At 38.2% G+C, this 27,639-nt stretch overlaps 1 protein-coding gene across 1 annotated transcript in view; it reads left to right on the top strand.

The window, feature by feature from the left end:
* Positions 1-2,166: 2,166 nt before the first annotated feature.
* LOC119000655 (sodium/hydrogen exchanger 7-like) overlaps positions 2,167-27,639 on the top strand; it is a 36,312-nt gene continuing 10,839 nt past the window's right edge. Inside the window, 6 exon segments of the mRNA XM_037065734.1 lie at positions 2,167-2,192; positions 2,194-2,419; positions 4,341-4,418; positions 14,054-14,130; positions 16,092-16,204; positions 27,223-27,328. Coding sequence (XP_036921629.1) covers positions 2,167-2,192; positions 2,194-2,419; positions 4,341-4,418; positions 14,054-14,130; positions 16,092-16,204; positions 27,223-27,328 — 626 coding nt within the window.

Here is a 27,639-nt window from a genome sequence, read left to right on the forward strand (position 1 = left end):
GTTCAAGGAGTTCATCATCACCAAGCCCTTATTATATGAAATGTTACAGGGACTTATCTAAGGAAAAGGAGATTAAAAATATGAGCAGTGATAGGACAGCAAACTCACAGTTAGTAACAACCACACCTAAAACAAAAGCAAACTAAGCAAACAACTAGAACAGGAGTGGAGATACAGAAATGGAGCTCACATGGAGAGTTAGCAACATGGGAGTGGGAGGAGGAGAGAGAGGGAAAAAGGTACAGGGAATAATTCGCATACATGGTAGGTAGAAAATAGGTAGAGGGCAAGAATAGTATGGGAAATGTAAAAGCTAAAGAACTTAAGACACATGGACATGAACTAAAGGGGGAGAATGTGGGGGGAGGGGTGTGCAGGGGGGAGGGGAATAAGGGGGAAAATGGGACAACTGTAATGGCATAATCAAAATAAATTTAAAAAATAAAACTTAAAAGAAAAACAAAACCTGATTTTTAATTTGTAATGAAATTTTATATAGCAGAACAATTTACAACAGCCAAGAGTTGGAAGCAACCTAGGTGCCCAGCAGTAAATGAATGGATCAAAAACTATGGTACATTTACTCAATGGAATTTTATGCAGGAGAAAGAAAGAAGGAGCTCCAACAGCATGGATGGAAATGGAAAACATTATGCTGAGTGAAACAAGCCAGGTGTTGAAAGACATATACAATATGATCTCACCTTTAACAGGAAGCTAAACAACAAAACCAACAAGAAAGCAAAATATAACCAAAGACACTGAAATAGAGAATAGGCTGACAGTGATCAGAGGGGAGAGGGGAGAGAATTTCAGGGGAAAAAGGGGAAGGATTTACAAGAACTAGTATAAAGGACACATGGACAACAACTAAGGGGAGTGGAAATGGAAGGGAGGTCGAGAGCACTGCGGGGTGGTCTGGGATGGGAGTAAAAGACAGAAAACTATACTTGAATAAAAAATAAAAACATCTGGAAAAAATGAAAAATAAAGATAAAATAAAATTTAATAGCTTGATTTTTTCCACAAAGGCAGCAAACTTGCAAGTATCTAATAATACAAGTCAATATAATAATAATAATAATAATAATAATAACAATGCAAAACAGAGTTTCGCTTGAAGAACTAAGTTTTCCTTAGATTTTGTATATTGTTTCTTCTTTGACAATGTGTTGTCAGTTCTCATATGTTGGTGATAAGAGACATTATAGAACGTATACATAGAATATAGTGGGTACTGTTCATTCTTTTTCTCATGTAAGTTTCTCCTTCAATGGCAAAATGACATAGGGGAACACTTTACCCTTTTATCTTCTGCTATTGCTAGCAAAGAACTAAATGTAGAGAGAGGTCTGAATTTTTCCTCTTAAGGGAAAAGGTATAGAAAGTGGTAGTGCTTTATGTATTTTTCATATTTCAATCATTTTTCCTTGAGCATGTGTGACTCATCCAGGACTCTTTCTTCACTCATGGAATTGAAAGCTTATACACAACTTTTTGTGGGGGAGAGGGGGTTCTTAATGGGAAAACCCTACTAAGAAATGAGACTTAAAGACTTGCAGATAATTATTTTAGTCATATCATAGGCACAGGCACAAGAAGTTGCCTCCACAGTCCCTAAATCATGACTGCAAAACTGTGCACTGCGGTGTTTAGCTCCCCAAGGGATGCAATTACTTTCTCCATGAGACCCAGTCCTTGAAATGAACTAAACAAAAGCATTTCTTTTTATCTTCTTCCTCTGGTATATGGCAAAGCAAATTGCATTTGTTGCAGCTAGGAATTTGTGCAGCCAGGGTCCTTGTTTGCAGATGGCAGCAGGACTGGCCTCAGGGCTGCTGCTGGTGCAAATCAAAGAGCTCGAAGGTTTTGTCCTTAGCAGGAACCAAATTGTTTCTTATCATCCCATCTTCCTTCACCAAAAGCATGAAAAACAAGATGTAATCAGTAGTTGAAAGTACTCAACTACTTTCAAGAAGTTTCATAATAACCATGAAACATACTGTCCTTTCTTGTCCTCCTAATGGCTGAGGGACTTAAAAGTAGATGGATGCATAACCTTTTGAGAGACTGTGTAGTTGATCCTAAAGTGCGCACCCTGTACCTGGGCTCTAAGATAACTTCTGAGTTTCTTAGTTGTTGCAAACCACCCATGCCTTTATGTCCATGCTTTCTCTGTCCTTCCACAGGCCTGATGTTTTTTTTCCACTTTGTTTCAGGACTCATCGTCGGGGTGATCCTGAGGTATGGCACCCCTGCCACCAGTGGCCATGACAAGTCACTCAGCTGCACTCAGGAAGACAGGGCCTTCAGCACATTATTAGTCAATGTCAGTGGAAAGTTCTTTGAATACACCTTGAAAGGAGAAATCAGCCCTGGCAAGATCAACAGTGTAGAGCAGAATGACATGCTGAGGAAGGTGAGCTGGGACACTGAGTGGTTGTTGTCCTGATGTGGTGTTTGATTTCCTATTTGGTCTCAAACTTATGGAGAGAAATTATTTCAAATTCCTGGAGCATAGATAGCATTCTTGCTTCTCAGTTTTGCTAGGAAGCTTTTGGGCTATGATGTGGAAAAGAAGGATCAAGATTTGAGTTTGATCCTTTCAGTTTTGCTAGGATTAGTAGCTGATTTGGGCCACTGATGGTGCAGTAGGTTTATACATCACCATTCAGCTCATATCTCTAATCTTTTTTTTTACTGTGTCTTTCGTTATGATTTAGGGATGAGCTTGTTTCTTTATTAAGATTGGCTTCACTTTCAGACTGTTTATTCAATGTTCAGAACTAATTCTTAGTTCTTCATGGTTCTATTGCCATATTCTATAAATACTTGTTGAGTGTACCTTCTCATTGGTGATTGATAACAGAGGCTTATTCTTCAGAGGAAAGATGTCTTCTTGTCTTGGAATTTGAGTCCAAAAATTGGTTTTCATTTGATGTTGGAAGTAGCTAAAATACTCCACAGGAAAAAGGATTATGTCTCCTTACTTGGGTGATTTCCAGCATAAGCAAGAGATTCATATTTATCCTCATATATTCCATTACCTTATAGATCTGGTGTTATCAGCAGGAAGGCTTCTGGATAAAGTCTGAGGATCCAAGTTGTGGAAGCCCCTTTTAATATGGAACAAGATTATTGTGTGTGAAGGCTTGCAGTCAAAGATACAATGTAGCCCTTACTCCAAAAACTAAATTATTATTAATCTCAAGATCTATCCTAATTCTTAAAGAAAATTATTCTCAACCTGGAGCATTCAATATGCCCATTTCCTCCATGTTCTGAATGGCAGTTCTACTGAGCTCTTGGCTTTCAACACTTCATAAACATGCATGGGATGGAGTGGGTGTGAGGAAACTCTTGTGCTGTTTCATACATTGCTGGGTTTGGTGACTTCCAGCAAGTCTCACTCTCATTTGCCCCAGTGTCCTTATCTATTTAAGTATTGTCCAAATTCCCTTCTCATTCTGATAGTCCCTGCTTTTCAGACTACTGTTATCTTCAGCAAGAAGCTAGAATAAAGCATAATTTGGAGAGAACCATTCAACTTTTAAATAGAATAGTTAACATTCCTAGTTTCTAAAGAGAAATGCTAACTTTACTCTTAATAATTAGAACAAAAATGTAAAATAATTAATTGAAATAAGAGCCAATTAATCTACTAACATGAACAAATTCTTTTAAAAGGTTAGGAGGTTTATAGAATGGTTGTGTTTTCTGGATGTGATAAGACTTTTGCTGTCTAATAGTTTCACAGTGATTTCCCTATATTAAAACTATAGGTGATTTTAGTCCCCTTAGAGCTGCTGAATTTATTTTGGTGTTTAGGAAGCCATTACCATCACTGGAGACTTTGATCTAAGTCACATCATGTATCACAAAAGGCTGACCACTCAAAAGAGACTTAAATTTAGTGGAATTATGTCTATAAATGATTCTGTGGGAAGATCCAGAAAATTAATAAAGAATTATGACTGCATCTTTTATTGCAGTTGAGCCTTCATAGAACTGTGACAAAAATCAAGATGTTTTTATTTCTTGTTTAAAAACATGGACCAGAAACTTCCTTTGAGGTCTCAAAACTGCATTCCACTGTTGTGTCTTAATACGTATTAAATGGTACACCTAGAGCAGAACTCAGAAGTGCTATGTGGAAAAGAACTTGCTATTCCACAGGGGAGCTGTGACTTCTCTTTTGTAATGAGCTCATGATTTTTCACATTTATATTACATGCTTTAATATTCAAAATTTAGCCAATGGCTTAAAATATTAAGCAAATATTATAGCACCAATTGGCATTAAACTAATAATGGGCTTTTTTTTCTTTTTAAACTTTTAGGTAACATTTGATCCAGAGGTCTTTTTCAACATTCTGCTGCCTCCAATTATTTTCCATGCTGGATATAGCTTAAAGAAGGTAAGAAAATTTGCAAATATTTTCTTTTCTTCATGCTTACAAATAATTATAAATTATCCATAGATAATAACAATATAATGACATTCATGGGGTGATTTATCATAAAACAAAAACTTTGTATAGTTGAAAAAAGAAGTATAAACACATTTCAAAATAATGTTCATGATGGTACATGTGTGTGGTATATACAGCTAATGCCATAAGTGGGTCTACCTTTACCAATAACTTCATGGAAACTATGGAAGGAATTCCCATGGCAAACAGATTTCCTGCTGGTTGACCTTTTAGTAGTGTTATTGCTTGGTTTAAAGTTTTATTTTCTCTTGAGAGGTAGAAAGGCTTTAAATTATGTAAGCAGTCTGATGTTTTTGACCAGTGTTTCTTAAAGCATGGGAATCTCTGTGTTAATTTACCTGTGTAATTTTCTAGTTTTTTCCATCTCCAAGATTGCTTATTACTGTGTTCTGTACCCATCCAGACCCTATAGTTGACTCATCATCAGTGATTTATTTCTGTTTTAAAATCTGGGACTCTCATACATTGCCAGTGGGAATATAAAGTGGCACAGCCACTCTGAAAAAGTTTTGCAGTTTCTTGTAAAACTAAAGTTGGAATTCCCATATTCCCCAGCAGTTTTATTCCTGAGCATTTATCCCAGAGAAATGAAAACTTAGGTTCACACAAAAACTTGTATGTGATTGTTCATAGCAACTTTATTTGTAATAGCCCCAAACTGGAAACAACTAAAATGTCCTACAATAGGTGAATGGTTAAATTAACATCCATACCATGGAATACTACTCATCAATAAAATGCAACAAAGTATTCATACATACAACAATCTGGCTGAATCTGAAAGACATTCTGCTGAGTGAAAAAATCTAATCACAAGAGGTCACATACTATATTATATCATTTATATAGCATTCTAGAAATGACAAAATACAGGAATGGAGAACAGATTAGTGGTTTTCAGGGATTAAGAATGCAGGACCAAGCCCTGGCTGGTGTGGCTCAATGGATTGAGTGCTGGCCTGTGAACCGAAGGGTCACTGGTTCAATTCCCAGTTGGGACACAAGCCTGACTTGCAGGCCAGGTCCCCAGTGGGGACTGCACGAGAGACAACCACTTATTGATGTTTCTCTCACTCTCTTTCTCCTTCTCTTCCCCTCTCTCTAAAAATAAATAAATAAAACCTCTGAGAAAAAAGAATGCAGAAGCGAGAGGGGGATTAGTATGACCACAAAGGGTCATGAAGGGTCATACTCATGAAGGAGATTTTTGTGTTGTTAGAACTGTTCTGCATCTTTTTTTTATCCTCACCCAAGGGCATGCTCACTTATTCTAATGAGAGGGGGAGGGGGAAGAGAGACTGGGAGAAAAACATCGGTATAAGAGAGAAACATCAGTCGCCTGTCTCACATGTACCCTGACTGGGGACTAAGCCCATAACCTAGGCATGTGTCCTAATGGGAATTGAACCAGTGACTTTGTGGTTTATGGGGCAATGCTGCAACCAACTGATTCTCACTGGCCAGGGCAAACTATTCTATATCTTGATTGCAGTGGAGCTTACATGAATCTACACATGCAAAAAAAGGACATAGAACTACACACATGCATTGTACCAATATAATTTTCCTGGTTTTAATGTTGTACTACAGGGATAACCAGAGGAGAAAACTGGGTAAAGGTACATGGGATCTTTCTGTACTAGCTTTGCAACTTCTGTGAATCTGTAATTACCCCAAAATAAAAAGTTTAAAGAAATTCATCCTGATTGTTGAGAGTCATTGTGCTTAGCAGCAAGGTGGGCCTAAGCCCCTAATTATTAAAAATACTGAATACCTTTTCAAATAGTGTTAGTGGCTCCCTTCCTCCCCCATTGTGGGGGTATTCTGTGAAAATATCACCTCCTAAAAGGCCTTCCTCCCTCGAGGGAGGAACTTGGTTCAGCTGTCTTTCTGAATAGGGACTAAAGGAAACTTTTTCAGTGAACCTAGAGAAGGAAAATTTTGGCTGCCAGTACAACTCAATGACATCCTGAGGAACTTGAATATGTCTTTTAAATTGATAAACCTCTAGATATATCAATCCAGAAAAAAAGAAACAAACTACCTATATGAGGAATGAAAGGTGGGACGTCACTACAGGCCCTTTAGACATTAAAAGGACAGTAGTGGAATACTACAAACAACTTTGTAGAATTAAATGTGTTAACACAGGTGAAATGGAAAAATTCCTTGAGTGATACAAATGACCAAAACTGACTGCGAAGAGATGGAAAACTTGAATAGCCCTATATCAATGAAAGAAATTGAGGTCATGATTTAAAACCCTTCCACACACATAGATGTCTCCACTGCTATTTTTTTCTGGCAATTAATGAAGAAATAATACTAGTTTTATGCAAACTCTTTCAGAAGATGTAGGAGGGGACATTTCCAACTCATTTTATGAGAAGATACCTGTGTATTAGGCTTGTTCTTTTGTCAAAAACAACTCTGCAATTGTCAGAGGTTTTAAAACTATTTCCAACCAATATAAATACAGTTATTCTTTATGGACCATCTGACACAAACTCTATTAAGAATGTGAGGGTATTAGATTAGCTTCCACCCCTTCTCCCTCAGGTTTCCAACTCATTGATAAACAGACACAAGAAGCTCACTGGCAATTGAATGATCCATTTATGACCCAAAGTCCCTGGTAACACATGATGGATGATGTAGTTTAGTCCTTAGTTTTAGAGCTCCTTGCTACACATCATGGACTGAAGACAGATATCCTTTAGCTCCCATGTCAGTCACAGTCACAGGTATGGAGGCTGAAATGGAGAGATTCTAGAAATTGCTGGACCCACTAAAGGCAGCCTCTTTTGCTCACAGAGTGGAGACTAGAAGGGCAAGAACAATTTTCCACCTTGCACAAGAGGTTCAAGACTGCAAGTCAGGGTCAAGCCAGTCTCCCCCTTCATAGATCAAATGACTATTACTTACTGTATCACCTTTGAGGGAGGGGTGATGAAATATAAGTCCCCTTTGCACGACGGATGCTTGAGGAGTGGGAGGCTTCATTTCAGCACACAAGCCCCACATACATTTTGTTTTCCAGACATGTAGAGAGTGTCTCGCATTTTACTGAAAATCAACCTAAACTCAGAGTTATTAAGTGACATCTTTGAGGTTATATAGCAGGACTGAGACAAGGTTATAGCCTCTTTGTCTGATGCCAAGGCAAAGTGTGTTCATCTGTGCTACACTCCCTCTGGATTTATGTTTTATGTATAAAAATGATTCTTTTTTTCTGACTAATCTATTGGATTGCCAAAGTCATTTGAATCTATATCTATTGACAGATATGAAATGATTTTATAGATACGAATAATATTATTCTTTATCTAAATGAAGAATTTGGGAACTCCTCTTAAGATCAAATGGGAGGACTTCTGGTCAAGATGGAGGCATAGGTAAACATGGCTTGCCTCCACACACAACCACAGCAAATATTACAAGTAAACTAAAAAACAAATATCACCCAAAATCATCAGAAAATTGAGCTGTGTGGAAGTCCAACAACCAAGGAATTAAAGAGGCCACATTCATTCAGATGGATAGGATGGGCAAAGATATGGAGATGCACAGAGAGGTGTGGAGGTGAGGAGACACAGAATAGGTGGATCCATACCCATATGTAGTGGATAAAAATTGAGAGGGATACCTCGAGACTGACAGATCCCAGCTCCACACCAGACCACCCAGCCGAGGGTACCACCTCTGGGAAGATAAGTCCCCATGACTTCTGGCTGTAAAAAACAGTGGGGTTTGGGGCAGCAGAAGAAACTGTGGGATTCTCAAGAGACTCCTCTTAAAGACCCCACAACAGACTTAGGACTTATATAAGCTTACTCCCTTTGGGTTTCAACACCAGCACAGCAGCTTGAAGGGCACTAGTAGCATATAGAGAGTAATTGAAGTGTTTGGTATCGGGGCATATGCTGGGGAACAGTACCCTCCCAGAAAAAAAAAAACTCCAGAGGCCAGGCAATGGCCACTGTGACTTTGTTGAGTCCTCCTCTACACAGAGTCACAGAGCAGCAACACCATATCTGAGACTCTATCAATCTAGGTCACACAGGTTGCCCTGCCCTGGTGATTACCTAGTGCTCCACCCCATCCAACTTACCAGTGCATTTTTCTATAATAGGCCACACTACTAAGACAGGGAGTCAAAGCAGCTCTACCTAATATATAGAAACAAACACAGGGAGGCTGCCAAAATGAGGAGACAAAAACTATGGCCCAAATGAAAGAACAGAACAAAACTCCAGGAAAAGAACTAAACGAAATGGAGATAAGCAATCTATCAGATGCAGAGTTCAAAATAGTAGTTATTAGGATGTTCAAGGAACTTACTGGGTTCAGCAGCATAAAAAAGACCCAGGCAGAAATGAAGGTTGCACTAAATGAAATACAGAAAATGTTACCGAGAACCAACAGTGGAGGGGGTGAAGCCAAGAATCAACTCAATGATTTGGAACATAAGGAAGAAAAAAGCATTCTATCAGAACAGCAAGAAGAAAAAAGGATGTAAAAAAAGAGGATAGGCTAAGTAGCTTCTGTGTCAGCTAGAAGAGACTAGCAAGAAATATTCAAGGTGATGAAAAGCAAAGACGTACAACCTAGGTTACTCTGTCCAGCAAAGCTATCATTTAGAATGAAAGGGCAGATAAAGTACTTCCCAGACAAGGCTGAACTAAAGGAGTTCATTATCACCAAGCTATTATTATATAAAATGTCAAAGGGTATTTTCCCCATTTTTTATTGTTTTTCTATTAGAATTGTCCCCATTTACCCCTCCCCCATTGTTCTCCCCTGCCCTGCCCACCCCCTGCTCCCATAGTCAGTCCCCACCCTGTTGTCCATTACCATGGATCCTTATATATGTTCCTTGACTGGGCCCTTCCCCTTCTTTCTCCTGTCCCCCCACTCTCTGGTCACTGTCAGTTTATTTTTTATTTCTATGTCTCTGGTTCTATTTTGTTTGTTTGTTTTGTTGATTAAGTTCTTCTTATAGGTGAGATCATACGGTATTTGTCTTTCACCTCCTGGCTTATTTCACTTAGCACAATACTCTCCAGTTCTGTCCACGCTGTGATGAAGGATAGTTCTTTCTTTCTGCTGCATAGTATTCTATCGTGTAAGTGTACCACAGTTTTTAAATCCACTCATTTACTGATGGGCACTTTGGCTGTTTCCAACACTTGGTTATTGTAAATAATGCTGCTATGAATCAATTTGGGGTACATAAGGTTTTTTGAATTGGTGTTTCAGACTTCTTAGGGTATAATCCAAGCAGTGAAATTGCTGGGTCTAAAGGCAGTTCCATTTTTGCTTTTTTGAGGAAATTTTATACTGTTTTCCACAGTGGCTGCACCAGTCTGCATTCTCACCGAAGGTGCACCAGGGTTCCCTTTTCCCCACACCCTCGCCAACACATGTTTATTGATTTGATGATGATGGCCATTCTGACCAGTGTGAAGTGGTATCTCATTGTAGGTTTTTTTGTTTGTTTATTTGTTTTTATTTTTATTTATTTATTTATTTATTTTTAATTTAATTCTTGTTCAACTACAGTGTTCTGTCTTATATTCCCAGCCCTGCCCCCGCATTGTGGTTTCATTTGCATCTCTGATGGGCAATGATGCTCAACATCATTTGTCTGGTTTCATTTGTCTCTGGGCTATAGTATGTCCTCCTTGGAAAAGTCTGTGTTCAGGTCCTTTGCCATTTTTTTTTATTGGATTGTTTGTTGTCCTGGTGTGGAGTCATGTGTTCTTTATATATTTTGGAGGTCAAACCATTGTCCAAGGTATCATTTGCAAATATATTTTAGCATACAGTTGGTTTCCTTTTCATTTTGTTGATGTTTTGTTTAGTTGTGGAGAAGCTTTTTAATTCAATTTAGTCCCATTTGTTTATTCCGTCCTTTATATCCCTTGCCCTAAAATAATATCAAAATGATGAACATTAAAATAGCAATAAATTCACAATTATAAACAATTGAATCTTAAAAACAAACTAAGCAAACAGCAGAACAGAAACAGAATCATAGATATGGAGATCATTTGGAGGGTTATCAGCTGGGAGGGGGAAGAGAGAGAATAGGGGAAAAGGTGCAGAGATTAAAATGTATAAGTTGGTAGTTACAGGATAGACAGGGGGATGTTAAGAACAGTATAGGAAATGAAGAAGCCAAAGAACTTATATGCATGACCCATAGACATGAACTAAGAGGGGATTGCTGGAGGGAATGGAGAGTACAGGGTGGAGGGTGACAAAGGGAAAAATTGGGAAAGCTGTAATCACCTAATCAATAAAATATATTTAATAACAATAAAAATCAATGGTACATTTACACGGTGGAATACTATGCACCACAAAGAAAGAAGGAACTCCTACCCTTCTCGATAGCATGGATGGAACTGGAGAGCATTATGGTAAGTGAAATAAGCCAGGTGGTAAAAGACAAATAGCATTTCATCTCACCTATAAGTAGAACCTAATCAACAAAACAAACAAGCAAGCAAAATACAACCAGAGATATTGAAATAAAGAACAATATGATAGTAGCCAGAGAGAAAGAGGGAGAGAGATAATAGGGGATAATGGGGGGCATCAAGGAACATGTATGAAGAACACATGGACAAAGCCAAAGGGGGTGAGTTCAAGGGTGAGAGGTGGAGATGGGGGGGGTGGCTGGGTGTGATGAGGTGAAAATGGAGACAATTGTACTTGAACAACAATAAAAAAGAAAAATAATAAAAGAAAATAATTTTATTTTCATAAAAGATCAAATTTTGTCATGAATAACTCAGTATTTTAAATAACCAATCTTAATGTATAATAACTGTGGTCAAAGTTGCTTTCATATGAAACCAAATCAATGCTTGTGAAGTCCACTCTAATGAACGAAAACACAGATGCACATACACATTACAATTTGTCAGTGGCAGAAGATGAGGTTTCCCAAGGAGTAGGAATATAAGGCTTGGAATGACAGGAACTGGTAGGTCAGGTGGGTTTTCATGGTAAGCACACTTTCTTGTACTGATCTGTCTTAGGCTTATATTCTTGAAGGCTGTACCAAGGCATGCCATCTCCTTTTGTCTCTTTGTTCCATTCTATAAAGAAGAGGCTCAAGCAGGGGACACTTGAACCAGTCATGGCCAGTTAAACTGCACCTGACTGTGTGTACTGTCATGACTAAAGAAGAAAACAAAAGATATGATTCCAGTAGACACCTGCTTTTTTTGTCCCTAAAACAATGTAATGAGAATGCAGTGCCCTAAAGTCAGAGTGCCTGCTTCACAGATTTGGTGCTTCAGTTTGACTTCTGTGTGACTTCAGGCAGCTCTCATCATGTGAACCTTTGAACCTAGATATCTTTTCTGATGGGGTTGTTGTGAGAAATGGATGGGCTAATGTATGTAAAAGTACAGTTTACAGTTGACTGTTGAACAACATGAGTTTGAACTGCATGTGCCCACTTAATATGTGGATTTTTTCAGCAAATACTGTAAATGTATTTCTCTTCCTTATGATTTTCTTAATAACATTTTGTTTTCTGTAGCTTACTTTATTGTATGAATACAATATATAATGCATACAATGTACAAAATATGTTAATCGACTATTTATGTTATCAGCAAGGCTGGTCGACAGTAGGCTATTAGTAGTGAAGTTTTGGGGGAGTAAAAAGTTATATGTGGATTTTTTACTGGGGCAGGTGGGTGCTCCTAACCTCTAAATTGTTTGAGGAGTAACTGTACTTTTGTAAACCATGAAATATACAGTTAAATACTAGGTGTAATAATATATAAATAAGAGGCATGTTATACCTTTTCCAGGTGCAATAATATTTCAGTTTATATCAGCAGATATAAATGGGGATTCCTAATTGTGTGTATGTGTGGTTTTAGAATATATTATAAATGTATTTTGGTAGCAGATTTACACTACTAATTTTGGCTTTGACTAATATCTTTAATATGAATTTAGTTAATATATTCAAACTAACCATATGAATGGTTATCCAAAAGAAAGCTGAGTGGCAAGGGAAAATATATCTGCTATTAAAATTTGCTCCTGAATACTTTCTATAAGTTTTATTGGTCTCATGTTTCACCCTTGATGCACTCCAACCCCTCTCTGATTTAAGCCCTTCATGGGGCTTTTAGAGGCAAACAAGATCACAGTTGTTGATTTTTTTGAAATCTATTTTTTCAAAACATTGGTGTATAACATGCATTAGCTTGAAAAATGACCGGTTTAAGAGGCAAACATAGTGAGTCCATAATATGTACAAGCAGCACCCTCATTTGGTGACTGTGGTGTAGCAAGCCCTTGAAGGCTTCTCTTCTGAGTAGGTGGCTCAGGGACAGCAGGTATTCCTTGGTACCTTCTTCAGCCTCAGAGAGAGGCAAACATTAGGGAAAAACAAACAAAACTACTCAGATCCTCTGGAATGCATGCCAGAGGGTGCCTGCAGTCCTTTGTCTGGTAGTACTTCATGGTGGCTACTCAATCCAGGCTGAGTTCTTCTTGTGCCCCGTGTGTTCCTGATGTTGCTCAGCTGGCATGCTAGAACTCTCCTGCATTTTTTAATTTTAAGATAAAGTGTTCCTAGCCCCTGTTTAATTAAGATGTTTGGGGGATTTTGCTTGTTTGTTTTTGGTAAATAGTTTTGATTGTAGAATGAAAACAGCTAATGCCTTAAAGAGTAAGAACCATGCCTCAGAATCCCAAGAACAGTGATTTTCCCCCATCAGAATATCCCACAGGCACAGTGATTTATGAGAAGTAAACCTGTGCATGTGTGTATATTTGTGTATGTGCATTTTAAGGTAGCCAATAAATGAACAGAGACAATTAGAGGACTACAGTTTCGCCCCCTCTTTCTGAATAATTACTACACCTTGTATCACTGTAAGTATATTAATGTACATACTTATATACATATATATACTTAAAAATGCCCATCTTAAGTGGAACTAGTTGTTTCTCATTTCTTCACATCTATATTTCCTAGGCTCTAAAGATTAATCCAGATGAATATCAGGAGACACCATAGATGCCATGAGCAGATACTTAGGACATTCTGTTTTCTGAAACTGAATTAAGCAGAAACCTCCTTAGATAGCATTTTCATATTTTATTAGTTTGAAACTTATATCTGTAATGATCTTCTAAGGTTCCACCAGAACTGGAAGTGACTAGCTGAATCGCTAAAGTAAAATGGTTTGGTTTCAATATATGGAAATGATTGCTGTACTTATACATGTGCATGTGTGTACACAAACACAAACATTTAATGTAATTTAATAAAAGTAGCTGCAGTAGTTTTGCCTGAAATTTACTGAGCCCTTGCTTGCTTCCTCAGTGATTGGTAAGACAAAGGATATTTAAAAAACATGATGTTTAAGGCTAAATAGCATTATTCAGGAGTAACTTCAATTACGACTTGATATCATAGAAGCAGTAAGTAAAGTTTTACTTTTTAGAGACTATTAATGTGTTTCTAATGCTTACTGTCAAAAATTACAATTTGATCCCTGCTTTTTTTTTAAATTCAGAGACACTTTTTCAGAAATCTTGGGTCTATTCTGGCTTACGCCTTTTTGGGGACTGCCGTTTCCTGCTTCATTATCGGGTAAGGGAAGCTTTATCATATAACTTAACACATTTTCCAAAGAGATGGGATCCACATGGGTCCACAGAATACAGTATTTCCCCAGCTATATTGAGATATAATTGACACATAATATTGTGTAAGTTTAAGATGTACAATGTATTGATTTGATACATTTATAAATTGCAAAATAATTTCCACCATAGCTTACCTAACACCTCCATTGTGTCACATAGTTACCATTTCTTTTTTTTGTAGTGAGAACATCTGAGACCTACTCTCATCAAATTTCAAGAATATGACACAGCATTATTAGCTATAATCACCATACTGTAGGTCTCAAAAACTTGTTAATCTTATTACTGGAAGTTGTATGCTCTGAGCTATGGTTCCCCATTTCCCCACCCCCTAGCCCCTGGCAATCACCAGAGTCTAGTATTTTGACATTTATGGTAACTGCAGTTAAAATCTATAGCTACATTGTCCAGTGTGGTAGCAATTAGCCATTTGTAGCTATTTAAATTAAATTAACATTAATTAGAATGAAATAGAATTACACCTAGTTCCTAGGCCTTGGTTTCTAATATCATTATCCAATAAAAAGAATCATGTCCCTTTGCATGCATGGCTGATTCTAGGGCTGGGGCAGCATATATATACAAGATGAGGATGGAGAACCTTATAATGCCCAAAAGTGAGGAAATGCTCAGAAAACAAACATTGGTGATAATGGAAGCAAGATGGGGGAAAAGCTGCCAGAAAGAAATCTGGTAACCATGTCTAAGTTTGTGGTAGAAGGAAATGAAGAGGAAGGTATGCTTTTAGGAAATATTTAAAAGGTAGATGAAATAAGCAACAAAGGGCAAATCAAATCTGTATCATGGAGTTAACTATAAATTGAAATAGAACTTCTCAGGTGTCTGGAACAGTGACTGGCACACAGTAAAGCAAGCATTAACCTACAGTTATTTATTCTCAAAAGGATTAAATTCTGCAAATAGTTCTTGAGCTCCTATCTTAGTCTACTTTTTCTAGGCACCCAGAATATAAAGGTGAGCAAGACATGGTTCTGACCATCAATGTTACTATCAGAGGATTGACTTTAGGGTGCAAAGAGTCTATTTTGTGGTTATTTTTATTCCCTTAACTCCTGCAGCTACTGCCAGTACACACACAGGCACACACCCACACATGCACATATACACACATACAACCTTAGTAACATTAGTAACCTTAGTAAAAGTCACTAGGTCTTTTAACACCCCTCACTCCTCCCAATTTGTTAGTTGAGGAAATGTGCTCCAGACGGAGTTCAAATATTGAACTTCATGGTCCCTCTTGCACCACATCATATTCTGCATAGCATAAGGAGGACGGCTCCTGGCCTGTCAAATCCATGCAAAGAAGAAGCCAGATATGTTGATGGGTACACTGATTTTTAATTGGATGTTTAGATAATTTTGCCTCTTCCCTTTTTTTGAAATAATTCTTGGCAGGAAATGTTGCTCACTTGAACTTTGTGGCAAACTCATTTGTTTTCCTCTCCAACTTAATCCAGTCCACTGATGTCCATGACTTTAAACACACTATCTTAGATTCCTGTGGGTGCTATAGAAATCTTTTACCCATTATGCAGGGTTCCTTCTCTTTCTTCTCTATTACCCAGCTGCTTAAGATATCTTTATTGCTAATTGAGGACCACACTTTGAGGTTATAAGTAAGCACAACTTTTAAAAATGGAATATTCAGAGGTTTCAGCATGATGATGTTAATTGCAAACTATTACTTGGTGCCAAAGTCTAATTGCACATGTTCCTGGTAAGTGTTCAACCACAGCAGCTGACTGATGTTTTCATGACTCTGTCTTGAAGTACAGTATTCTAGTACTACTCTGCTTGCACATTTGCTAGTTTACTCAATTAGGAGAGTTTTCTTTTATTTTTTTTTCCTCTTCTGACATAGTTTATCTTCCCTCCTTATAGAAATCTCATGTATGGTGTGGTGAAGCTCATGAAGATAGTGGGACAGCTCTCAGATAAATTTTACTACACAGATTGTCTCTTTTTTGGAGCAATTATCTCTGCCACCGACCCAGGTATTTGCATATTTTACATTATCATTATGATATTTCATTATTTAAATCTTAAAAATTTCAGAGCAATCATGAACTTTTGTTGTATTAGAGAGAATGTAGGATTAACATGGAATGGTAGAGGAAGAGAGCAGTAAGATGGCTTTTCTGAGAAAGGCATGCATTCATTTCGCTATTGTTAATTATGATTAACTGTAGCAAAACACATAACAAAAATTATCGTTTTTTGTTGTTGTTCCACTTACTCTTTATTTTTAAGATTTTATTTATTTATCTTTAGAGGGGAAGGGAAGGAGAGAAGGAGAGAAATATCAATGTATGGTTGCCTCTCGTGAGTCCCCTGATGGGAACTGGCCTGCAACCCAGGCATGTGCCCTGACTGGGAATCAAACCGCAATCATCTGGTTCTCAGGCCCGAGCTCAATCCACTGAGCTACACCAGCCAGGGCTAAAAATGATCACTTTAACTACTTTTAAGTGTACAGTTCAGTAGTGTTAAGTGTATTCACATTGTTGTTCAACCAACCCCCAGAAGTTTTTCATCTTATAAAACTGAAACTTTGTACCCAGTAAACAATCCCCCGTATCCTCTTCTCCCAGCCCCTAGCAACTACTATTCTATTTTCTATATCTGAGTTTTACTACTCTAGATACCTCATATAAGTGGTATCAGGAATATATTATTTGTCTTTTTATCACAGGCTTATTTCACTTCATATAATATCCTTAAGGTTCATCCATGTTATATCATGTGTCAAATTTTTCTTCCTTTTTAAGCCTAATATTCCATCATGTGTAGATACTGCATTTCTGTTTATCCTTCCATCTGCCAGTGGGCACTTGGGTTGCTTCCACCTCTATTTCCTTTTTGTCTTTCATTTGCAAATGTCTAATTTGTTCATAATTTTTACACATAAACTGTCTTATTTTTCAGTATGTGCTTTTGACTTCTTTCAGGAAACATACCATTTGGTATAAATAATACTTTGTGTTAGTGGAAATGCACACTTGTACCTGTAGTGAGTATAATTTAATTTGTAAACTCCTTTTGTGCAGTGTTTCTACATGACTGCACATTGTGATGCGGTTCTTAAACATAAATTTCTTACCTTATATTTTTTGAGTGTTAGTTGAACCAATTCTTAAAAGGTAAACCAATTCTTATTATATGTCTTTTGTCCCCTACAGTTCAAAAGCAAACAAGCAAAACAAAACAAAAACCTCTCTTCTCCAAGTTGGAAACATAAGTAAAAAAGTTTGCATAAAGTAGTTACGGTTATTCCTGTACACCTTAGGAGGAGAATTTACAGAGAAAAAACTGATCCTGTCTTAATAGTGGAGATGGAAAGGTCTACAATGTCCTCTAGTATCCTGGATAGTAATGATCTTAAAGATAATAAGATTCCCTACAACTTCACTATGCCTCTTGGGGATCCTCTAGATCAGAGCTATCCCATTAACCTCTGTGTAATGCTAGGAATGTTCTGTAAACTTCCCAGGCCATTATGGTAGCCAATAGTCACATGTGGATTTTTCCAATGTGGGATAATGCAACTGAAGAACAATTTTAAATTTTATTTTATATTAAGTAATTTAAATTTAAATGGCCACATGTGAATAGCACCACTCCAGACAGTTATGTAATTCAAAAAAATCTCAGTGGCCCCCAAACCATTGACCTTCTAAATCCTATATTTTATTCCAAACACCCTAAGTAAATTGACATTGAAGAATTGGTTGGTTAAAGCACCCTGCTTTGTGAAAACAATGTGGAATATGGAGTTAGTTGCAGGCAGAGGTTTTCATTTTAGCCTTGCTCGTCACTGAGCTGGTGTCAGTTTCCTCATTTATGAAGTAGGAATAATGGTACCTATTTCCTAGGACTATTGTGAAGATTAAATGAAATAACATGTCAGCATTGAACATAGCATTTGACACAGGCATAGATTTCTCTGTTTTCCTAGTATTTTTAAAAATAAATAATAAGTCGTCACATAACCTCAGCATGGTTTTTCTTCTATTTTTAAAATGTATTTTCTTGATTATTATAGTTGTCTCATATTTTTCTCCCCTTTATTCCCTTCTGCTCTGTGACATTCCACCCATCATCATTCCCTCACCTTAGTTCATATCCATGGGTCATACATATAAGTTCTTTGGCTTCTCCATTTCCTGTGCTATTCTTAACCTCCCCCTGTCTATTTTGTACCTGACACTATGCTTCTTAATCCCTGTACATTTTCTCCCATCCTCCCTCCTTGACCTCCCTGCTGACAACCCTCCATGTGATCTCCATTTCTGTGAATCTGTTCTTGTTCTAGTTGTTTGCTTAGTTTTTTTTTTTAGGTTCAGTTGTTGATAGTTGTGAGTTTGTTATCATTTCACAGTTTGTACTTTTGATCTTCTTCTTTTTCTTAGATAAATCCCTTTAACACTTCATACAATAAGGGCTTGGTGATGATGAACTCCTTTAACTTGATCTTATCTGGGAAGCACTTTATCTGCCCTTTCATTCTAAATGATAGCTTTTCTGGATAGAGTCATCTTGTGTGTAGGTCCTTGCCTTTTATGACTTGGAGCACTTCTTCCCAGCCCCTTCTTGCCTGCTAGGTTTCTTTTGAGAAATCAGCTGATAGTCTTATGGGAACTCCTTTGTAGGTAACTGTCTCCTTTTCCCTTGCTGCTTTTAAGATTCTTTCCTTATCTTTCATCTTGCATAATGTAATTACAATGTGCCTTGGTCCAAATCCTTTGGGACTCTGAGCTTCCTGGACTTCCTGGAAGTCTATTTCCCTTGCCAGATTAGGGAAGATCTCCATTGTGTTTTCAAAGAAGTTTTCAATTTCTTGCTATTCCTCTTCTTCTTCTGGCACCCCTATGATTCAGATGCTGGAATGTTTAAAGTTGTCCTGGAGGTTCCTAAATCTTTCCTCATTTTTTGAATTCTTGCTTCTTCAATATGTTCTGGTTGAATGTTTATTACTTCCTTCTGGTCCAAACTGTTGATTTGAGCCACAGTTTCCTTCCCATCACTGTTGGTTCTCTGTATATTTGTCTTTATTTCACTTTGCATAGCCTTCACTTCTTCCTCTATTTTGTGACCATACACAGTTGTTTCTGTGAGCATCCTGAATACCAGTGTTTTGAACTCTGCATCTGATAGGTTGGTTATCTCCTTATTGTTTAGTTCTATTTTTGGAGCTTTGATCTGTTTTTTCACTTGGGACATATTTTTTTTGGTCTCAGTGTGCTTGTTGAGGGGTGAAGCCTTAGGTATTCACCAAGGCACTGTCTGTGGGGGAGGTGGCTGAGAGGGAACAATGCTGCTTGCTCAGCTCTCGGCTGGCTTTCAGTAACTCCCCCTGTTAACCACAAGTACATTGGGCCCTTCTGGCGCTGATTCCCGGGTGGGTGGGTTTGTGTACATTCTACGACCCTGTGGATCCATTCAACAAACTGTCCTGTGAGGCTGGGAGTTTCTTCTGCCACCTGAAGCCCTACAGGTTTTTATAGACTGAGGTTTTTATAGACTGAAGTTTTGAGGCTTTATTTTCCTGCACTGGAACCCTGGGTTGCGCAGTCTGTCTTGCTCCATAGTTCTTCCTCCCAACTTATACACACACAAATGTGGGACCACCCTGGTCCTCCTGCCACTGCCTTGCCACACATCCTCTCTCCCCTGGCTGCCCATCTCTGTCCCTCCTACAGGTCTGGATGAATGTTTCTTCTTGAATTCCTTGGTTTTCAGACTTCCACACAATTTGTTTTTTTTTTTTTTCTGGCAGTTCTGGTTATTTTTTTATTTTAAATTTGTTGTTGTCCTTCGTTTGGTTGTGTGAGGAGGCAAAGTGTATCTACCTATACCTCCATCTTGGCCAGAAGTCCACAAGTAGCATTTATACAGCAGTGGTCTGAATTTGACTGCTCTGAATTTCAGTTCTCATTCTTTCCATCTATCATCTTATAAAACAAGGCAGGAGCTCTGCCTTTCCCCTCCTGAGGAAGATTGTGCCCACACATGATAAGGGATACGGGTGCTGACACCAGGAAGATGATGGGGGATGGCAGACTAGTTGAGTGGCTTCTAAAAGTGGGGAGTAAACAAATTGTCCCACCCACAACAGAACCTTTGAATTAAAGAGAACAGGGTCATAACAGCTGTTTCCAACTGTATTATGAACAGAGAAATTACAGTGAACTGACTGAGGAGTGCTGGTACAGGTTTCTAAAAAACAGTGGAAAAAATAAGAGAGTAGCAGATAGAGGAAGAAGGAAAGACCAAGAACCGTAATTAGTTAATTCAACTAACTTTTCCTGAATACTTCATCAGTGTATTAAAGAGCACTTAGCACTTATGAACACTCAGTACAAAGCAGCAAGTATTGCGCACAAAATAAATGACTCAAGAACTATGGGAGCAAGTGACTGAAGGAGTTCAACTAAAAATGGATCCACCTTTTGACCTGGCAATTTCACTGCTAGGATTATATCCTAAGAACCCTGAAACACCAAACCAAAAGAACCTATGCAAACCAATGTTCATAGCAGCACAATTTACAATAGCCAAGAGTTGGAAGCAACCTAGGTGCCCGTCAGTAAATGAATGGATCAAAAATTTATGGTACATATGCACAATGGAATTCTATGCAGCACAAAAAAGAAGGAACTCCTACCATTTGCAACAGCATGGATGGAACTGGAAAATATTATGCTGAGTGAAATAAGCCAGGCAGTGAAAGACAGATACCTATGATCTCACCTTTAACAGGAAGCTAAACAACAAAACAAACAAACAAGCAAAATATAACCAAAGACACTGAAATAGAGAATAGGCAGACAGTGATCAGAGGGGAGAAGGGAAGGAATTTCAGGGGAAAAGGGGAAGGGTTTACAGGAACTAGTATAAAAGACGCATGGACAACAACTAAGGGGGGGGTGGAAATGGGAGGGAGGTGGGTAGCACTGGGGGGATGGGCTGGGATGGGAATAAAAGACAGAAAACTGTACTTGAACAACAATTAAAATAAAAAGCATTTTTAAATCTTTAAACTAAATAAATAAAAATAAACAAAATAAAACATTGATCAGTTTACGCTGTTTCCCTGCTCAGAAATCTCCAGGGCCCTTAGCAGGAACATGAGTGTAAACAGTAGAAAAAAAATTTTATTTATACAAAATTAAAAGAAATGCTAATTAGTATTATTAATTATGTAAGCTAGCCTTCATTGTTGTGGATATATAAGTTAGCTGTACATTTTTTTTACCACTGGTAATTGTAATATTTTAGGAAAATAGTATGTAAAACTCAGAAGAGCTTTTGAAAATCAGGCAGCTCAAACACTTTACTGAAATCTTTATCTTTGCTTTGTACTAAGTTCTCATAGTTGGTGGCTATCTTACATACTTCTATGTGCCCCTCCAGACTTACTTGTCACCCTTCTCCACTCTTCTCTCTATGTGAAGCGGCTGATTTGTATGGAAGATTTCAGAGGTTCCTTTGCTTTCTAGTTTCCCATTGGATTTGTTCGAGGGGGATCAAAAGAAGGGAGGTGGAGATGCAGGGCCCCTTAAGGCTGGTTGTGTCCTTTGATCAAAAGTTACAGCTCTTGTCAGGTGACCCTCTCCATATAGTTCCTGGTTCTGACTATCACTCCTTCCCTGGACCCTTTGGGCCTAGGGATGGTATAAAGCACCCTGTTTCAGCCTCAAGTAGTGCCCTCTCCCTTGTGGCTTTTCTGTACTCTCACCACATTTGTATAAATAATCCCTTATTAAACACTCTTTCAATTGCTTAATTTGGGGATGCCATCTGTTTCCTGCCAGGACCCTGACTGATAAAGTCCTTAGACACAGATGCCCCAGGCTGCCAGCCTTGCGCTATGTTTGTGGAGATTAATCTCCATCAGTCTTGAGTCCCTGAGTGACTAATGTGAACAGAGGGCTCTAGTGCCAACCCCCAGTGGACATATTGTATGATTAACAGTTAAAACTATTCCTGGGTTGAACACCAAGATTTTAGGAATTTCGATACTGCAGTAGAAAGCAGCCCATCATGAAGGACCTGATTTCTTTTCTCTACATTGGGGAAAATGATAGTGCTACCCACACCCTTTTATAAGGACTAAATGAGATTGTGAAATGTTTAGCACAGTTGTTATCATTGTTAATTTTTCTTCAACATTGGGTTAAAAACAAGACAATTCTTATGTCATATACAGTTGACCCTTGAGCAAGGGTTTGAACTGCATGGGTCCACTTATATGTGCATTTTTTTCAATAAATACTTATACTGTTTTCAATTCATAGTCGGGAGTCTGGAGGTGGAGGGTCAAATGTATGCATTGATTTATCCCACTTCATATAGGGGGCTTGAGCATCTGCAGATTCTGGTATTTGAGGGGGTGGTCCTTGTACTAATCCTTTGTGGATGCTGAGGGACAATGAAGTTTAGGGGGAGGCAAAAATTATATGTGGATTTTCAACTGTGCAAGGCAGTCAGCACCCCTAACTTTCATGTCATTTAAGGTCAACCATAATGATAAAGTAGTAGAGTAAAGGTTTTGTGTTACTTGGGGTTCTTCAGAGAAACAGAACAAATAGGANCTATATAGGAGTGAGTGAGAAAATGAGATTTTTAAATATATATAAAAGATATATATAAAATGATATATATATATATATATATATATATATATATATATATAGAGAGAGAGAGAGAGAGAGAGGTATTATAAGGCATTGACTCATGCAGTTATGGAAGCTAAGAAGTCCCAAGATTGGCAGTCCAAAATCCTAAGAACCAGGAAAGCCTATGGTGTAGTTTCAGTCCGAGTCCAAAGGTAGGAGGAGACTGACAATCCAGTTCAAAGACAGCCAGGTAGAGAGAGTTCTTCTTTACTCTGTCTTTGTTCTAAGTCAAGCCTTTAACAGACTGGATGAGTCCCACCCACATTGGGGAGGGCTGTCTGCTTTATTCAGTCTTCTGATTCAAATATCAATCTCATCCAGAACCTCACAGACACATCTGCAATGATGTTTAATCAAATATCTGGGTACCCCATGGCCCAATCAAGTTGACACATAAAATTAACCATTACAGGTCATTGTAAGGAACCACAGATATTATTTATATAATAAATAATCCAGAAAATAGCTCTGGCTGGTGTGGCTCAGTAGATTAAGTGCCAGCCTGTGAACCAAAGGGTAGCTGGTTTGATTCCCAGTCAGGGCACATGCCTGAGTTGCTGGCCAGGTCCCTGGTAGGGGAAGTGCAAGAGGCAACCACACACTGATGTTTCTCTCCCTCTCTTTCTCCTTCCTTTCCCCTCTCCCTAAAAATAAATAAATACAATATTAAAAAAATAATCCAGAAAATAACTTTTTAGCATAATCCTTAAGGATTTTTCCTCTTGTGGAACCTGATAAACTGTATTTAAGACTAGATGAAAGATACTGACATTGTGTTTTGTGTTATGAAGATGAATGTCCTTTAGTAACTAAAGCTGCTAACAGTGACCCATGTTAATATCTGGTTAGCATCTGAATACTTAGAGTAGTGATTTTAGAGTTGATATTTATAATTATCTAGAGCAGCCTCATGATATAGTGTGCACTTTTCAAATCCAATGTATTCTTTGCTTACTATCAATAAATTAAATGTTTTGAAAAGGAAGGCATGATGGGGATAGTGTAGTTTTGGAATCTCCCTTAATCTATAACAAAAATAGAGAAAGGAGGACAGCAAAAGGAACAACACAGAGACACAGCTAGCTAGCAGAGTATCTTCATGGATTCCCAGCTATCAATTGGTGGGGTAAAACCACTAGCACCATTGAGACTTAGTGTTAGAGACAGCAGCTGTGCTAAGGAAGTGGTGGGAAGATAATTTTGACTGTCAGGGAACCCAGAAATTTCCCACAAGTATTCACAATCAAAATGAGGGGTCTCTACAGGTAGTAAATAACTTCATAGGTATGTTGGATAACAACCGGAAGAGGCATTACTGGCTTCATTTGGTGAATGATGGCAAGGAAACTACAGGAGGTGTGAGACTTCTGGAGTGACCTGGGTCCTCAGGACTTTCAGAAAATGCACAGGGAGGATCTATCTGGAAACCACTCCCTATACATGAACCGCTAAGACCACAGACCTCGATGGAGCATTAAAGGAGAAAGAGCCCTGGCTGGTATGGCTCAGTGGATTGAGTGCTGGCCTGTGAAACAAAGGGTCACAGGTTTCATTCCCAGTCAGGGCATATGCCTGGGTTGTGGACCAGGTCCCCAGTATGGGGCACTGAAGAGGCAGCCACACATTGATGTTTCTCTCCCTCTCTTTCTCCCTCCCTTCACCTCTCTCTAAAAATAAATACATAAAATCTTCTTTAAAAAGGAGAAAGAAAGCACAGATACTATGGAGGAGACCAGAGAATATAGATCTCAGAGTGCTGGGGAGGTGGGTACACCCAGAGGCCACGTTTTTAATACTTCAATGTAAAACCAGAAGAGGGAGCCCCAGAGCCATGAAAGTAGGAAGTGTATTCTAGGCCTTCTACCCCTAATTTAGTGTGAGGAGCAGAAATAGATTGAGATTGAACTTGCAAATATTTTGTAAGAAAAATGAAGTTAATCCTTCTGAATAATAGTTACAAATAATGAAGTCATACAAAAAATAGGGTCCCAGAGTCAGACCAAACTTTATTAATATTGCATCAGAACCTAAAGGAAAATTTTAAACATGATAGAAATTATGAAATATATATATATCAGTATTGGGGAATTGAGAAATGAGAGGACTAAACAATAGAGCTTATGAAAAGGGAGCTAACAGAAAGGAGTGGAAAGGGGAACTGTGAAGTAAAAGAGATGTAAAAAAATATTTAAAAATAAGCCCTGGCTGGTGTAGCTCAGTGGATGGAGTGCGAGCCTGTGAACCAGACGATCGCGGTTCGATTCCCAGTCAGGGCACATGCCTGGATTGCAGGCCAGTTCCCAGCGGGAGACACATGAGAGGCAACCGTACATTGATATTTCTCTCCCTCTCTCCTTCCCTTCCCCTCTAAAGGTAAATAAATAAAATCTTTAAAAAATGTTAATATGTGCAAAACCAAATGATAGTGTCAGGGGATATACATTGGGTGATCAAACTACAAGGGAATGAAAAAAAGCAATTATTATAAAATCATATTAGTGATTTTTTTGAGTGAAGGAAGGGGTTTGAAATTAGGATGGAACATATGGGAGGAGTTCTGTGGAGCTGGCCAAGTTTGATTTCTTGAACTGGATGATGATTACAAGAGTGGTTGGCTTATAACTCACTAAGCTAAGCATTTGTTTGGTTTACTTTTTTCTAATTATATCAGTTTGTAATGCATTTGGCTGCAAAGAAAAAAAATCTGGCAATGCCAGCTTAAACAAATAGCTGTTTATCTTGGCTAGCAGTCCTGAGCTGGTGCCACAGCTCCTGCTACAATCGGGCATCCAGATGCTCAATGTGCAGTGCTACTGGTGTCTTGTGGGGAGAGGCCAGGGATGCTGCTAAATATCCTACCATGCCCAGGATAGTCCCCCACAACAAAGAATTTCCTGGTCCCAAATTGCAATGGAGCCAAAGTTGTGAAACTCCAAAAATGTTTTAGGGGTCCATAAGGTCAAAATTGATTTAATAACAATAGTAGTACATTATTTGTCATGTTAACTTTCATTCTTAAACAAGTGTACAGTGGAGTGGAGTTTTCCGCTGCCTGCATAATGTGTGATATTGACTATCTGTTGATCAAATGAAACAGGAAACATCTGTCTTACATTAATCAAGATTTTAAAAGATTTGAGAAAACATATAAGAATGTCTCTCTTCTCACTACTATTTTTTGTTGGAAAGTACTATTTTCCATTAAAATATGTTATCATATCATGGGTTTATTGGTAATTTTAAATCAAATATTTATTTTTTTCTGTTTTTCTCAATATAATAAATATAGATAGCTATAGTCTATGAAATTAAAGCTCTTTTGGGGCCTCAATAATTTTTTGGAGTATAAAAGGAGTCCTGAAGACAAAAATACGAGAAGCACTGGTCTGGAGACTAGCATATTTTTAAATGCTTAAGAAATATGGAGACTATGAGAAGTGTAGTTATGTATAGCCCGCCATAAACAAAGACTTATTTCATGAACTGTTATTAAAGCCTTCTTTGTGCCCTGTGGTTTAGCTTGGTTCTGGGAGCACAATGGTTGATAGAATAGGTTCTGCCCAATAGTAGAGCTGAATCACATTAATTAGAATTATTTTTAAAAGTTTCATAATAGCCCTGATCAATGTGGCTCAGTTCGTTGGGCCTCCTCCCATACACCAAGAGGTTGTGGGTTCAATTCCCAGTCAGGCAGGGCACATATTGAGGTTGTGAATTTGGTCCCCAGTTGGGGTGTGTAAGAGAGACAACCAATGGATGTTTCTCTCACACATCAATGTTTCTCTCCCTCTCTTTCTCCCTCCCTTCCCCTCTCTAGAAAAATTAATTAATTATATCTTTTTAAAAAGATTGTATTTATTTATTTATTTTTAGACAGAGGGAAAAGGAGAGAGGAAGAGAAACATCAGTGTGTGGTTGCCTCTTGTGTACTCCCTTCTGGGGACCTGACCCACAACCCACGCATGTGCCCTGTCTGCGAATCAAACCAGCTACCCTTTGGTTCGAAAGCCAGTGCTCAAACCATGGAGCCACACCAGCCAAGGCTAATTAGTTAAACCTTTTTAAAGAGTTTTTTTAGAAATTGTGATGGGATTACAGTAGGAAAGGCAGTGTTTTGGTGCAGTGTTATTAGAATCAAGCATCATCTCACAACTCATTCTGATTAAGAAGACTGCCATTTTTGTTTCTGCCATAGACAGACAATCCACCTTTGACTTCCTGTCTACCAAACCACCCAGTCCCACTGAAGATAAGAATTGCTTCTATAAATTTGTCATCCATGGCTTAAGGCCAGAAATGGAAACTAATTTATGTGCTTTTGACTTACTTTTTAGTGACTGTACTGGCGATATTTAATGAGTTGCATGCAGATGTGGACCTTTATGCACTTCTGTTTGGAGAAAGTGTCCTAAATGATGCTGTTGCCATTGTGCTATCCTCGTAAGTAACAATATTTCTGCCCAGGGAAGAGAGACTCTGGCTTCCTAAATGCCCTGGGCTAAATTCAGAGATCCATCTTACAGTGTTAAATATTAAATTGGGTGTTTTTCTAAATGAGGTTTCTCAACTTTATTAATAATGTGATATTGCTTTGTCCAGTCAGCAGCAATTAGAATGCTGTACTAGCACAACATGGTGACTGCAAATTAAGTTAAATGAATACACCACGGGAAATGCCTGGTAAACTATACATACATATGTCTGTTGATAGTTTTTAGTACCATGGTGTAAAATCAGCACAGTCTTTTAAA

The sequence above is a fragment of the Sturnira hondurensis genome, unplaced genomic scaffold (genome assembly GCF_014824575.4).
Source record: "Sturnira hondurensis isolate 20B ecotype Veracruz unplaced genomic scaffold, ASM1482457v3 Scaffold0016098, whole genome shotgun sequence".
In the NCBI taxonomy this organism is placed as follows: domain Eukaryota; kingdom Metazoa; phylum Chordata; class Mammalia; order Chiroptera; family Phyllostomidae; genus Sturnira; species Sturnira hondurensis.